Source organism: Protopterus annectens, chromosome 15.part0 (genome assembly GCF_019279795.1).
Source record: "Protopterus annectens isolate FY-2018-M chromosome 15.part0, PAN1.0, whole genome shotgun sequence".
In the NCBI taxonomy this organism is placed as follows: domain Eukaryota; kingdom Metazoa; phylum Chordata; order Ceratodontiformes; family Protopteridae; genus Protopterus; species Protopterus annectens.
Window position 1 is genome coordinate 264256997 of NC_056749.1, and position 14873 is coordinate 264271869.

The 14873-nt window shown below is 43.3% G+C and overlaps 1 protein-coding gene across 1 annotated transcript in view; it reads right to left on the reverse strand.

Annotated features, from left to right (window-relative positions):
* TAF1 (TATA-box binding protein associated factor 1) overlaps window positions 1-14873 on the reverse strand; it is a 2792652-nt gene that overhangs the window by 192856 nt on the left and 2584923 nt on the right. The window contains exon 39 of the mRNA XM_044057257.1: window positions 10818-10968. Coding sequence (XP_043913192.1) covers window positions 10818-10968 — 151 coding nt within the window. The remainder of the gene's footprint in view (window positions 1-10817; window positions 10969-14873) is intronic.

A 14873-nucleotide genomic window follows, 5' to 3' on the forward strand; every position in this document is an offset into this window, starting at 1 on the left:
AACAATAAAGCTACACTTGGGTTTTGCTGACTCACATTTGTGTTGCACTGAGCTGGTGGTGGAGTTTGGACTTTTTCTGCAACTTTCTGGAAAGCTTTGAACCTTCTTTTGAAACCCTGTGGCTACCCCTTTCTTTGGCCTGTTTCTGTTCCCCACTTGTTGCATACTATGTATGTTTGCTCTGGAGCTCATCAAAACCATGCTTTTGTCACTCATAAGCATATTATTGCGTCTTTCTGTCACCTCATGGATCTGAAAAATCTCTATTGCTTTACTTAATGTCAAATCACTGTCACAAAGTAAAATCTTTCTCACTGCAGCACAACTAATACCACACACATGTCTGCCCTTTACTATCTCATTTTTCAACTCACCAAACTGACAAGTTTTAGCTTTACATCTCAAGTCAGTTACATAAGCTGTAAAGTAAACATTTTCCCTGGTCTCTGATTCCTTGTGTAAAACAAATGCCTCTCTAATACAATGTTCATCTGGGGGTTGCACATCTCTCTGAACTTGCTCCTCAAACACTCGGGGTCTTCCCTTGATTTAGCTTGCACAACAAAATGGCAGTCTGCACCTTCACCTTCATACACTGCTGGTGCAAATACAAATGAATGATCTCCTTCTATGGCATCAGATCCTGCGAAATGTAGCAAAATGAATGCCCTAGTATGTGCATCTCTATCTGCATAAGCTGCCTGTATGCAAATAACGTACTCTTGTTCAAATATTCTCCAGTTCTCTGTAATATTCTGATCAAATACAAGTGGTTGAGGTTTTCAAAATCCGTTTGCCATATTAACACATTCCAGCGAAGACTCCTCCAATTAAGCACGAATATACGCTCACTCACATGTGCATATATAATTGACATAAACACGGTTTACTCAATGCTTTTGTACTTTGTACTATCTCTCTTTAAGCTTATCAGAATTATGCAAATGAACAACCTTGTAGTACTCTTGAATAACTGGACTTTGCGAAATAAACTTCCCGGGCTTCTCGATGCTCTATTGAAGTTTGCGAAATAGCTTTTTAGATTTCTTGATGCTTCACTATACTTTGCGAAATAGTTTTGTAAATTTCTCGATACTTTACTGTACTTTGCGACATGACTTTGTAAGTTTCTTGATGCTTTACAAAATTTTACGGAATAACTTTTCAAACTTTTCAATACTTTATGGAGCTTTGCAGAACAATTTCTCAGACTTTTCAACACTTTATGAAATCTTCGATTGGTAAAGGCAAAAATGTTGTAATTTATTATCACTCACCATGCTTGCGGAATCGGTAAATGTAGAAATGCCAAAGTCAGTTACTCTCAGAATTGGTAAAAGTAGAAATGCTAAATCATGCACTCTTGAAATTGGTTAACGTAGAAATGCTGAAATCATTAACGTTCGGAATTGGTAAAGGCAGAAATGCTAAAGAAGTCGCTTGGGACTTTATCGATGAAGGCAGGCATGCTACAGTCATACATCACTACTTGTTAAAGTCACCTCTTTAAGAAATATTCGAGAACTTTACGATGCAAGTGAGCCACTCACGAGCACTTTAACACTCTTGTAATTTTTTGTAAAAATACCTTTTATCAATGCATGAAACATAAGCAACTACACAATGCAAATAAGCTAAACTTCTGTTGCCCAAATTCAATCTCTTTTGAAGTATTTGCACCCCCCAAAATGGCAGTACCTTGCTAGGCAACTACTTACAGTACAAAAAGCACTTTGCAAACAGACACACCCAGCACAAGAACCTTTCTTTGAATAACTATGCTCTGCCTGGATTTTACGAGATTGTTGCACTTTGCACACAGTGAACTCTTTGAAACACATGCACAGTAATAAACACACACTGTAAGAACTTTTACACACTCTTAGAGATACTTTGAATAAATGTAAATGCACCCTTTATACAGTACAAAGCTGCAGTTATGCCCAAATACAAGCAGTCACCTTGCTTTATTTTTGCTTACTGTGCCCTTTTCACTTTTCTTATTTTATTCTTGTTGCTTGTTTAAGCCCTTTTTTATGCCCAATGTGCTTCTCATGTGCTTGTTTTACTCTTAAACATGCCCAACTCAGCCTTAAACACACTCTATCTGCATTAAACATGCTCGTTTTGCACTCTAAAGCCAATCATTTTGTCAAATACTTTTATCTTACACATTTTCTTTAGTTAAACTTTTTTGTACTTTCCACTTGCCTGATAATGCGGTTTGTGCTACTGTAATGCCCTTTTTTGCTTCTTTTCGCATCGAGTAAATAATTCTTATTATTTTGCATTACCTTTAATTCTTTCTGGCTGTGTTTGTACTGTTTTCTCTTGGTTTTACCTTCGCTGTCGTCTTTACATTTCATGGCTCCATACGTTCTTTTCTTTTCCATCCCGGTTTTGACACCATGCCGCTTTCATGTTTGTACAAGAATAAACGATTCTTTGTGGGTTCTGCTTAAGCAGCTTTATTCTATGCAAACACATCACTGTAAAGGCTTACTGACTATGACTTAAGTAAATTATATACAAACTAACTACTGCAATCATACAAGCTCACTCACTGGCTACTTCTACAAAATGGCACTAGGGATTGCACGTGTTGGAATTTATATGTGCACGCACAGCCTCGCATGCTTCTTAAAGACACACACACACACACACACACACACACACACACACACACACACACACATATTACACTCTGATCTACAGTCACCAAAGGAATGGATGAAGGCACAACAGTACACACCACATAAACTGACCTGGACAAAATTTATGACAATTTCCCACTCAGGTACAGAAGAAAATCTAAATAAACTGGGAACAAACACCTATGTCACTGGCTCACAGACAGGATGCAGAAAATCAAAATAGGGGAAGTTATGTCTACAAAGAGAGAAGTCACCAGTGCATTCCACCATGGTTCTGTGCTAGGACGTCTCATGTTTGGCATATACTTTTCTGAAGTAAAAGTCAATATGAAAGCGCTCTGACTGATTAAGTTTAAAGAAGACTGCAAGCAAGGAGCACTCACTGAATCCCCAAATGATTTAGACACCCCTTCAGGAATGTTTGCCCCAAATAAATAACTGGTGTCAAAATCATGGGCTGAAATTAAATGCCAAAAATGCATTACTGCATCCTTTGGAAAGTCATCTACCCCAGAGAACTACCACAATGACAAAATACCCCCAAGAGTTAACAGTTGTTTGGGATTTGGGAACTTATGCGGACAGTGGCCTTACTTTTGACCAACATATGTCCATTATTGTACGAAAGTCCTTCTATACTGCATAGCTTATAAAGAAAGGGATTGTGTCTAGATTTAGGAATGTCATTGCCCCCATTTTATTCAGCCCTTATTAGGCTAATCAGTGAATGAAATGGCCCCTATAGCATGCATCTGTCCAGATACATACAACTGGAATGCCCACAAAGATACCTTAGTAAAAGGATACAAGGCCTAAACAACATGTCCTACATGGATCAACTCAAAGTCCTGTCACTATACCAGGTATCCTACAGCCTGCTAAGAGTTGGCCTGTGTCTGGCGGATTTGTATCACTTCACCGAGACCAAATCAACTAAAGTTAATTTCACCTAAAGTTCAGTTCACCTAAAACTAATTTCACTGACAAGTAGTACACTAAGGCAAGTCAAAGGTATATGTCCTTTTCCCCACCATAGTGTGATCATGGTGTTAGTATATATAGTTGGGAGGTGGGGGGGCATAGCCCCCCACTTAATTTGGTTTTATGTTGTCTGGCTTTGTTTTACATTATTTGGTAAAAGCCAACTAGGTGGGGACTGTGCCCCCCACACCCCCCTAACTATATATACTAACACCAGGATCGCACTACAGTGGGGAAAAGGACATATACCTTTGACTTTCCTTAGTGTACTACTTGTCAGTGAAATGAGTTTTAGGTGAAATTAACTTTAGGTGATTTGGTCTCAGTGAAATGGTCTTTAGGCAAAGTGATACGAATCCGTGTATGGCATACAAGGCATCCTCCAACCCAATACTGATAGAATTTCTGCACATCAGTAAGACAAATGTCATCAAAAATACTTGATTTAGGGATATAAACCTCTTCTGCAATATCAACAGAATGGTTTAGAGGGACAGATATTAACTCACAGGGGATACTGCTGCCTTGGAACAGACTCCCAATCCACATAAAAATAGAAGTTATGTTCTTACCATAACGTTCCATGTTAGTTGTCTTCTTCTCGCCTTCTTCTTGCTGGATGGGTTCGGAGCCGACCTCGGCTCCGACTCGGCCACTCTAAAAGCTCGAGAGTTGGTTCCACCGGCTCGAGGCTCCCCTTATATCCCACAATGCTAGGCGAGAGTTACCTCAGATCTCGTTTGTAAGCTAACCCCAGCTTATAACAATAACAGTATAACTGTAAAACAGAATCCACCTCTAACAACAGGAAGAAAGAAGGGTGACCTACATCCTGAACCAAGAAATATGCATAATAGCATATGACTAAGAAAGAGGTGGTAGAAAGAGAGGTCATGATCACAACTCCTCTAGGTCTGTCCAGGCCAGGGGGAAGGAGGGTGGGGCGAAGAAGGCGAGAAGAAGACAACTAACATGGAACGTTATGGTAAGAACATAACTTCTATATGTTAAGTTGTCTATCTCGCCTTCATTCTTGCTGGATGGGACCGCGTCCCTAGCACCTTGTCCCGGTGGCCTAACGGAACAGACTCCTGAGAACAGTGGAACCAAAGTTAGCTCTATGCCTAGAAGCTAAATCCAACTTATAATGAGAAATAAAAGTGTGAGGAGTAGCCCAAGTAGCAGCTGCACAAATGGTGTCAATAGGCAGTCTGTCTTGGAAGGCTAAAGAAGTAGCCAAAGCTCTGGTGGAATGGGCTTTAGGTTTATTAGGCAATTTCTGTTGTCTAATTTCATATACCAGGGAAATCAAAGATGTTAGCCATCTGGATAATGATACCTTTGAAACTGAAAGTCCCTTTCTGCTTTCCGCATAGGAGACAAACAGCTGATCAGATTTTCTGAATTGTTTTGTTCTATCCAAGTAGTACCTTAATTGACGATGAACATCCAGGCAGTGTAACTTTTGTTCAGACCTATTGGAATACTCTGGAAAAAAGACAGGGAGGTCAATGCTTTGGTTTAGATTTGATGTTGAAACCACCTTAGGCAAAAAGACGGGTTAGTTCGTAAGGATACTCTGTCCTTATGGAACAAAAGATAAGGAGGACGACAACTGAGTGCTTGAAGTTCTGAAACTCTTCTGGCTGATGTAATAGCCACCAGAAAGAGAGTTTTCCATGATAATAATTTCAAGGAACATGAAGCTGCAGGTTCGAAGGGGAAAGAATCAAAGAAGCAAGAACTAAATTTAGGTCCCAAGGAGAAGGAGGATTTCTTATAGGAGGTCTGAGAAGAAAACTCCTTTCAAAAAGGCTTTGCAAAGTTTGTGGGACATTAGGGCAGATTCAGAAATACCCACATGGAAGTTAGAAATAGCTGCCAATTGAACCTTAAGAGTAGATGGAGATGAACCTGCATGGAAGAGTTCAGCTAAAAATCAAGGACTAGTTGGATGGAAGCGTGAAAGGATCTATGTCCTTTCCTTGTGCCCAATATGAGAAGCGCTTCCACTTACTCAAATAAATCTTCGAGTGGAAGATTTATGGGAAGCTATCAATATATCTCTAACAGAGTGAGATAATTGAGGAAGCCTGGCTACGGTTGGAATTGGAGGAACCAAGCAGTGAGGTTCAGAGAGGGAGGGAGCGATGAAACTGACCCGACTGGTGGATCAAAAGATCTGGAACTAGGTCCAGATTCCACGGTCGCTCAAAAGAAATTGATGTAGAAAGGGGAACCACACTTGTCGAGGCCAGTAAGGAGCAATGAGGATCAATGAGGCCTTCTGAGCGATAGCTTTCTGTATTACTTGAGAGATCAGTGGGAAAGGAGGAAATGCATACAGAAGTCCCGGGCCAAACTTGGACTAGAGCGTCCCTGCTGGGTTGGCCTGGTAAAGGGAATAGAGTGAAATATTCTCTGCACTTGCTGTTTTGGGGAGTAGCAAAAAGATCGAAGCAAGGCTGTCCCCACTTGTGAAAGATTTCTCTCACTACAGAGTCTTTCAGAGACCACTCGTGAGGCATGAGTATAGCTCTGCTCAACTTGTCCGCAATGTGGCTGGACTTCCGGCGTGTGTGCGTTGCTATCAGAAAACGCTGAGAAGAAATCGCCCATTGCCACAGTCTGAGTGCTTCTCGACACAGGGGTATGATCTGGTTCCGCCTTGTTTGTTGATGTACCACACTACAGACATATTGTCTGTCTGGATTGCAATCGTTCCCAAGGGAAGAGAGTCTTGAAGGGCTTGCAACGCTAAAAGCACTGCTCTCATCTCCAGAACATTTATGTGCAAGTGGCATTCGTTTGGTTGCCATGTGCCCTGGACTGTCCTGCCCTGATAATGCCCCCACCCGATCAGGGAGGCATCCGTTGTCAGAGTAGCAACCGGAGGAGGTGGAACAAATGGTCTTCCGACAGGAGCTGGGGAAGACATCCACCACATGAGATGCTTTTGCACGCTTGCGTGATCATAATGGTGTGAGACATTGGAAGTTCCTGGTATGACCATTGAGTAAAAAGCATCCACTGAAGGATCCGCATGTGGTATCTGGCCAATGGAAGGAGAGGTATGGCCGCTGCCATGATTCCCAACACCTTTAGAACTAACCTGGCTTTGACTCTGTTGTTGTTGAGAAGAAGTGACACCAATTTGTGAATGTCTGATATCCTTTGGTTCGTTAGCCTTGCAGACATGTTTATAGTATCTAAATTTGCGCCTATGTAGGTAATAGTACGACAAGGCGACAAAACAGACTTTTCGCAATTTATTGAAATACCCAGTTTTTGACAAACGCGAAAAGTATAATCTCTGGCCATCAGAAGGAGATGCTTGGTGGGAGCTGTGAGAAGCCAGTCGTCCAAATATGGAAACACCTGGAATCCTTGTCGCCTCAGGTGAGAAGCTACCACTGCCATGCATTTGGTAAACACCGGGGCAGTGGTGAGACCAAAGGGCAGGGCCCTGAACTGAAAATGACTGGTTCCCAGCCTGAAGCGGAGGAATCTTCTGGAGCGCCTGTTCATTTTATGTGATAGTACGCATCCCGAAGGTCTATAGAGCACATCCAGTTTCCTTTGCCCAAAAGGGGAAGAATGGATTGCAGCGTGACCATCGAAATCTTGTTTTCTTGACTGATTTGTTCAAGACACTGAGATCCAAAATCGGTCTCCAGTCCCCTGTTTTCTTTGGAACTAAAAAGAACCTTGAGTAGATTCGGATCCTTGTTGGTCTGCTGGCACTGGCTGAATTGCTCTTTTGCAAGCAGTTTTGAAATTTCCAAAGCTGCTATATCCCTTTGAGCGGTGGAACATCTGGAAGGGATTTTTTGACTGATTTGGAAAGCGAAGAAAGGGGATAGAATAGCCTTGAAATGATGGACTGTACCCATTTGTCTTGAGTCAGGGATAGCCAGGCTTCTGGGTACAGTGACAATCTTCCCCGACTGCCTCCGAAGATGGGCAGTCGGGCAACACCTCAGGGATGCTGAAAGGGCTTGTCAGGAAAGGCTTCCCGATTGCCCTGGTTCTGCGGACCCCTGCCCCTAGGGCGGCGTCTACCATTGTTATTCCCACCTCTGCCTTTGGTAGGAAAGCGACTCTGTCGTCAGGCTAAGTCCCTTGAGATTGTTTACGGAACCACATCTTCCCACCCTTCTGGCCTTTGGGGTAAGGCCTAGAAGGAGTCAAAACGGACTCCGACAGCAGAAAGGGTCTTGCCATCAGTCTCGCACCTAGTCAGGGTTTCTTTCACTTGAGGACCAAAGAGAAATGATCCATCAAAGGGGAGTTCGTGAAAGACGCCTTGAAAGGGTCCAAAATTGCATAGCCGCATCCAGGCGTGCCTACGTAAGGCTACACCTGTCCCTGCGGCTCTGCTCGCTCCATCGGCCGCATAAGAGAGGAGGCATGGAGGAGTTGGATATGGAATTAAGGGTAGCCAGCTGCGTGCTCATCTATTCTTGACAACCCCCAGCTGTAGGATCCTTTAACATTTCACTCGCTTCCTTGATCAAGTCCCTTTGAAGACGAGTAAAATGGCACAGGTAGTTCAGCGAACGCATGGTAAATGTCGCTGAGGAGAACATCCGCTTCCCGTACCTATCCATGGACCTAGATTCCTTGTTAGGTGGATGGACAGGCACTGAAGGATCAGCCAGTTCCTTCTTTGTGGCAGCAGCTACCACCATAGCATCCACAGAAACTCCTTTTGATAAAAATTGCTTGTCTGATGGAGCTGTGATGAACTTAGAGGGTCTCCTGGGAGTGGGGTCCACTGAATCAGGAGCCGTCCATGCCTTCTTAGCAACCACCTGCATGAGGGGGTGAAGGGAGGGACACCCAGGAGGTGGAAGGACGAGAGCCAACGCCTCAAGATACACAGATTCGTCCTCCGAAGGGTTGAGGGCTGGCCAATTTCCCCTCTGTTTCAGGATCTCCAGAATGTCTGCAAATGAGACATCTTCAGAAGGGGAACGGGGAACCCTCAGAATCATCCAAATCTGTGTCTGACGTGATAGACTCAGGTGAGTCAATGTGTTTCCTCTTGCACTTCCTCTTCGAGGGGCTCTTCTGCCAAATCAGGAGAGGCCTCGAAGAGGATGAAATCCCACAGGGGCTCCTGAGAAGCTGGCTCTCTGCGGTCCGGGATGAGGGAGTGAGTCGACTTACCCTGAGGCAGCATAGAGGGAGGCGGACGGAGCAGACTGTGGAGTAGAGCCAGGCTCTAACACACTCCGCATGACCTCGAATGCACCCCTGTCAGGCAGAGCCAGAGGTCCCCGCTCCGAGGAGCTAAGAACCCCTCGGCACCGACAGTGATGGCTCCGAGGCGATGTCGGAGCCGAACTCACCAGCGCCGAAGCCCGAGAGGGAGGGGGTCGGACAAGGGTCCGATGCCACTCACCCCCTCGGAGCCGACGAGGGAAGTCCGGCGCCGAGATTCTTCCAAAGAAGAAAACGGAGCCGACGCGCGTGCCGAAGACAATTGTCTCGGCTCCGAAGTAATCACAGTCTCGGTTCCGACGCGACCCGGCTCCGAACTCAAGAGAGTCGAAGGAGGAAAAAGTTGATGGACCGGGGCAGGCACTGACTGATGAGTCGGGCTCTGAAGCATCTGGGCTAGTGCCTCGGACTTAAGTAGTCGACTCACTACCCTCTGAAGGTCATGATCAGACAACCTCGATGACCTAGAGGAATGAGACCTTTGGCTCCGTTCAGACAGCAGGGGAGATCCTGGAGCCGAATGAACGGAGCCAAGAGATGGTGACCTAGACCTCTTCCTAGTTGTCGGCTCCGAAGGTCTGGTCGGAGCCGACACGGAACTCAATAACCTCGGCTCCGGCCGGAGCCGAGGGAGCCACAGAAACTGTGGACTGAGACTTATCGGCTCCAGCCGGAGCCGATAAAGGCAAAGGTTGAGCAACCTGAGGTCTCGGCTCAGAAGCCGGAGCCGAAGACCTCGATGCCTTAGAGGGCTTCCCTGTTGAAACTGACAGGGAATCCTCTGGCTTCAGTAAGCCTCTAAGAATTAATTTGTTTTTCTTTCCTGCAGGACCCTGGGGCTGAAGCCATGGCACACAGCACAGGAGTCCTGCAGGTGCAAAGGCCCCAGACAATAGACACAAGAAGTGTGAGCGTCTGTCAGAGACATTTTCTGACAGCACGCATCACACTTCTTGAATCCGGAGACCTTTGCTTCTTTGGACATTTCCCTGACTAACAGGTGTACACAAACACACACCCAAACACACAAGTTACACCCTGTCAGGAAAAAATAATAATTTTAGTAGTAATACTAGAATTTAAAGTACACTAAACTAAAGTAAACTACAAGAAACACAAACACTCCACTAGGGAAGGGAAGGCCTAAGGGCCCAAAGGAAGAACCAAAGGTTCTTTGGTAAAGAAACGGAAAATTTAGGGTTCGGGGATAAGTTTTGTAATCTACACTAACTAAGAAAGAAATTTAACTTAAAAGGGGTTTAAAAGAGTAACTTTTACAAGAAAATTAACACTCACCAGGAACCGGTAGAAGCAACCAACCTCGAAGCTGTAGCGGCAAACGAGATCTGGGGTAACTCTCGCCTAGCATTGTGGGATATAAGGGGAGCCTCGAGCCGGTGGAACCAACTCTCGAGCTTTTAGAGTGGCCGAGTCGGAGCCGAGGTCGGCTCCGAACCCATCCAGCAAGAATGAAGGCGAGATAGACAACTTAACATCAAAGTTTATTCCTGTCCATATTCAAGCGTAACTTAGATCTATGGATGGGAAACAGAAAATTTACTCTAGGACTGCCCTCTGTTATACTAATGGACAGAGGCATCTCCTAAATGCTTTATCCCATGTATGGATCCCCTCAAATTATCTACGGTATGATCCCACTTATTCCCATTAGGAGTTATATATAATTATCAACCATGGGATGGGTACGGCCTACCTCTGACCAAATGGGATTAGTTAATTTCAGCACAGAAAAGGGAATCTGGCTAGGGTTACAATGGCCCACAAGGGCAGCTAGGCTAGTACTTGTATAGGAGCCTATGAACCTATATTTATAGCTTATGAAAATAAAATTGCAAAAGGGGTGAAACCAGCAGTCTTTACCTGCTAATAATATATACATTATTGCTATTACACAGACACTCAAAAATCAAGACCAACTCTAGAATTTCAACTTACATGAGAAAGGATTGTCTCCTTCTTCATCACTGCCTTCTTCATCATCCTCTCCCTCTGACATAAGAAGGTCTTCATAGAGAATACTTGATTGCTGCCTTCGCAATGATGTTCCATCTTCATCAGCAAGCTCACCATCTCCACCATCCACCTCCTATAGAAAAATAAATAAAGGAGAACAAATAATACTTTTTTGAGTTATTTGGTCTTAAGGATCACCTGTCACATTACACACTGAAGTAAAATTAATCTTAAATATAGAAATTACAATATTTAGATGACTAACAGACAGAACAAAGTCAATGATATACCTAATATAGTAGCACATTTATGTGATAATGTTATTACACCGGGTCTATATTAAAAGCCCAGAACATCAAAGCTATGTACATCGACACATAAAGGTCGATGTACATAAACATCGAAACATGTAAATGGTGAAAATCACAACGCTGAACGTGTTTGTTAAGCCAGCAACATGATCATGGGGATAAGGAAATATATCCTTTTCCCCACTGTAGTGCGGTCTCGGAGTTGGTATATTTAAGTACGGGGGGTGCAGGGGGCTTGCCCCCCTGCAAAAGTGGGCTAATTTCTGTTTTTAATGTTAGTGTTAACATACCTGTGAGGCACTCTTTGTTAAAGTAACACGTTCGGCGTTGTGATTTTCACCGTTTACGTGTTCCGATGTTTATGTACATCGACCTTTATGTGTCGATGTAGATGGCTTCGATGTTCTGGGCTTTTAATATAGACCCATTACACCACACTGCTAGAAATGAAGCCATGTCACTCAGTGCCCAATTTATTGCAGTGTCAACTCTACATGTGCACAAGGGTGAATGAGGTCTACTGCCCTGGCTCAATTATTTTAACTTTGTTTTCATTATTTATTTGGTAACATTTGAAATGCCCAGAATTGTTAGTGTGAGACTAAGAATAGCAAGACTGAATGACTGAAAATGAGGATGTGCATGTATAAAGTCTGAGTCTGCTGTCCCTTGGAATACTCTCTTTTCTCTGAGGCATGGTGATCTTGGAGTTGGTACATATGAGTCTGAGAAGGGTTGGGGTGGCTTGTCCCTCACACAGAGGAGTGCATGGAGCTTTAAAGGAGAACATTATTTTCAAAATATATTGTTCTCATGTGTTTTCAAGTCTTTTTAAAATAATTTTGGGGTTCATTATTATAAGTCTCAACATTTCAATTGGGTGCTTATTTATTTTAATGCACCCCTCCCCCCCACTCAAACACTAAGACTCTAGCTTGTTTCTTAACCCTCTGCCTCCTCCACTAACTCAAAAGCTCCTTTCTAGGTGATCCCACATGTAATCCTTCACCCAAAAAGCCTCCTGACTGTTTAAAAGGCAGAGCCTTATGGCTACTAACTCACAAGGCCAGGCACACAGGACTCTCAGGGAATGATGAACAAGGGCTGGAAGACATCATTCAGCAGTATCATCAGGATCCATAACACAGAAAATGTGCAATGATGTCAGTGTGCAAGATAAATGGACCTGCATACAAGGGCGCCCGCAGGCAGGTGCAAGGGGGTGCACTTGCACCCCCCTGCAATCGGCTGGCTAGTAGATTAATCAATCTTCTTTAATATTCTTTTAATTAAAAAAAAAAAAAAAAAGTTTTGTTTAGGGCGTTCTTCTCATAGGCGCCGGAACCATAGGGCGAAGGGGATGGAGCGCCCCCTCCCACCACACACACTTTTACAGCTGCAAAACAACACAGAGGACGCATTCATGCGTTGAATTTAAACACAAAAATGCGCGGGACTCAACACTCACAGGTAAGCTTATGGCTCCCTTTACTGAAGCTGCTCTGCTGGACTGGTGTTCCGTTTACTTTACTAAGCTGGTGCAATGTAAGCTTAAGGCTCTTACTGAAGTTGGTGCTATTAAGGCTACATTTTTACTTTACTTACTGAAGCTGGTGTGTCCATTTACTTTCTGAAGCTGCCTTAACACTCACGGGTAAGGTTAAGGCTCCATTTACTTTACTGGTGCTGTGTCAGCTTAAGGCTCGCTCATTTATTGAAGCTGCTGTTTTCGCTTTATCTACTGAAGCTGTCATTTTTGCTTTATCTACTGAAGCTGCAGTTTTTAATTTTTGTACTGTAGCTGCTCCCAAAGCTGAGCAGATCTCTGCACGAGGTACGTATCATGCCATTCCATTGCCTATGTTGAGTGATCACATCCAGTTTCCGCTTTACAAATTCTAGATCTGTCGGGGTAGCCTGTCAGATGTTGCTCTGTGTGCCCGCAGATGTTGTGTGTGGGTTATTAGGACATATAAGCAGTGATATATCTGTAAGGGATCTGCATTTTTCATAGATTTAGATTCAGATTATTGCATTATCATACACTGAAATAAATGTTTGAGGAATGTTTAATGCAAATCTGCATTCTATGTCATCAGATGAATTTCTAGCATTTGTCTTTTGTATTTCATTGTTGACTAGGTAGGTGGGCTATTCCACAGACCCTTATCAGTCATGACTCAGGCTCAAAACAGAGCAGTACAAAGATAATAAAACGGCTGATTGAGTAATGTATACAGGACTGTTGATGTTATTACAAAGTGTTTATATACAGTCAGTTTTTTATGGTTATAATAAAGATGCATAGTGTGTACATATCTATGGTTAGGGTCTACTGATGCACTGCTGTGCCTCCCATGACTGTACTCCTATACAATTATTTAACTGATTTGTAATTTATGTACTGGGTAAGAAGATTGGTCCATGTCAAGTGTGTATTTTGCAGCTACATCCAGACTACTTGGAGAAGGATACATACACTATATGGGGGCAGTTTTTAGAGTAACCAGTTAACCAGCAAATTTCTTTTTATTCTTACTGGTAGTCTATTCTTCTTCTGTCTTTTCTTTTAATACTTCTGTCCTTTTTTACTGATGTTTGCAGATGACATTGTGATCTGTAGTGAGAGTAGGGAACAGGTGGAGGAGACCCTGGAGGTGGAGATATGCTCTAGAGAGAAGAGAAATGAAGGCCAGCAGGACTAAGACAGAATATATGTGTGTGAATGAGCGGGAGGATAGAAGAATGGTGAGGATGCAGGGAGTAGAGGTGGCAAAGGTGGATGAGTTTAATTACTTGGGATCAATAGTTCAGAGTAATGGTGAGTGTGGAAAAGAAGTGAAGAAGAGAGTACAGGCAGGATGGAGTGGGTGGAGAAGAGTGCCAGGAGTGATTTGTGACAGAAGAGTACCAGTAAGAGTAAAAGGGAAGGTCTACAAGAGGGTAGTAAGACCAGCTATGTTATATGGGCTAGAGACAGTGGCATTGACAAAAAGGCAGGAGTCAGAGCTTGACGTGGCAGAGTTGAAGATGTTAAGATTTGCACTGGGTGTGACGAGGATGGACAGGATTAGGAATAAGTATATCAGAGAGTCAGTCCAGGTTGGAAGGTTTGGAGACAAAGCCAGAGGTGCAAGATTACGTTGGTTTGGACATGTGCTGAGGATGGATACAGAGTATATTGGGAAAAAGATACTAAGGATGAAGCTGCCAGGTAACAGGAAAAGAGGAAGGCCTAAGATAAGGTTTATGGATGTGGTGAGAGAGGACATGCAGATGGTTGGTGTGACAGAGCAAGATGCAGAGGACAGGAAGAAATGGAAACAGTTGATCTGCTGTGGCGACCCCTAACGGGAGCAGCCGAAAGAAGAAGAAGAAGATTCTTGCTAAAAGTTTGTGGACACTAATCACTAGTGCTATTGGTCATCATTTGTGTAATTCTTTAGCTTCCATTTTTTTATAAGCACTTTATTAGAAGCAATTGTTTATTAGCATTAATGCCTTTTTGCATGTCATTCCACACATATCACTATTCAAGACATGCCATTAATTTAAACATCACACCCAGAACTCAGCATGAGGTATATGTGTGTGTGTGTGTGTGTGTGTGTGTGTACTTTGCTCTGTTCCTTTTAAAATATGTGGTTTTGTGGCAAATCAGTGAATTCACTAAATAATTATAGCCCTTTAAGTTTCAGTCTTCCTTTTTTGGAAACACATGGTAACA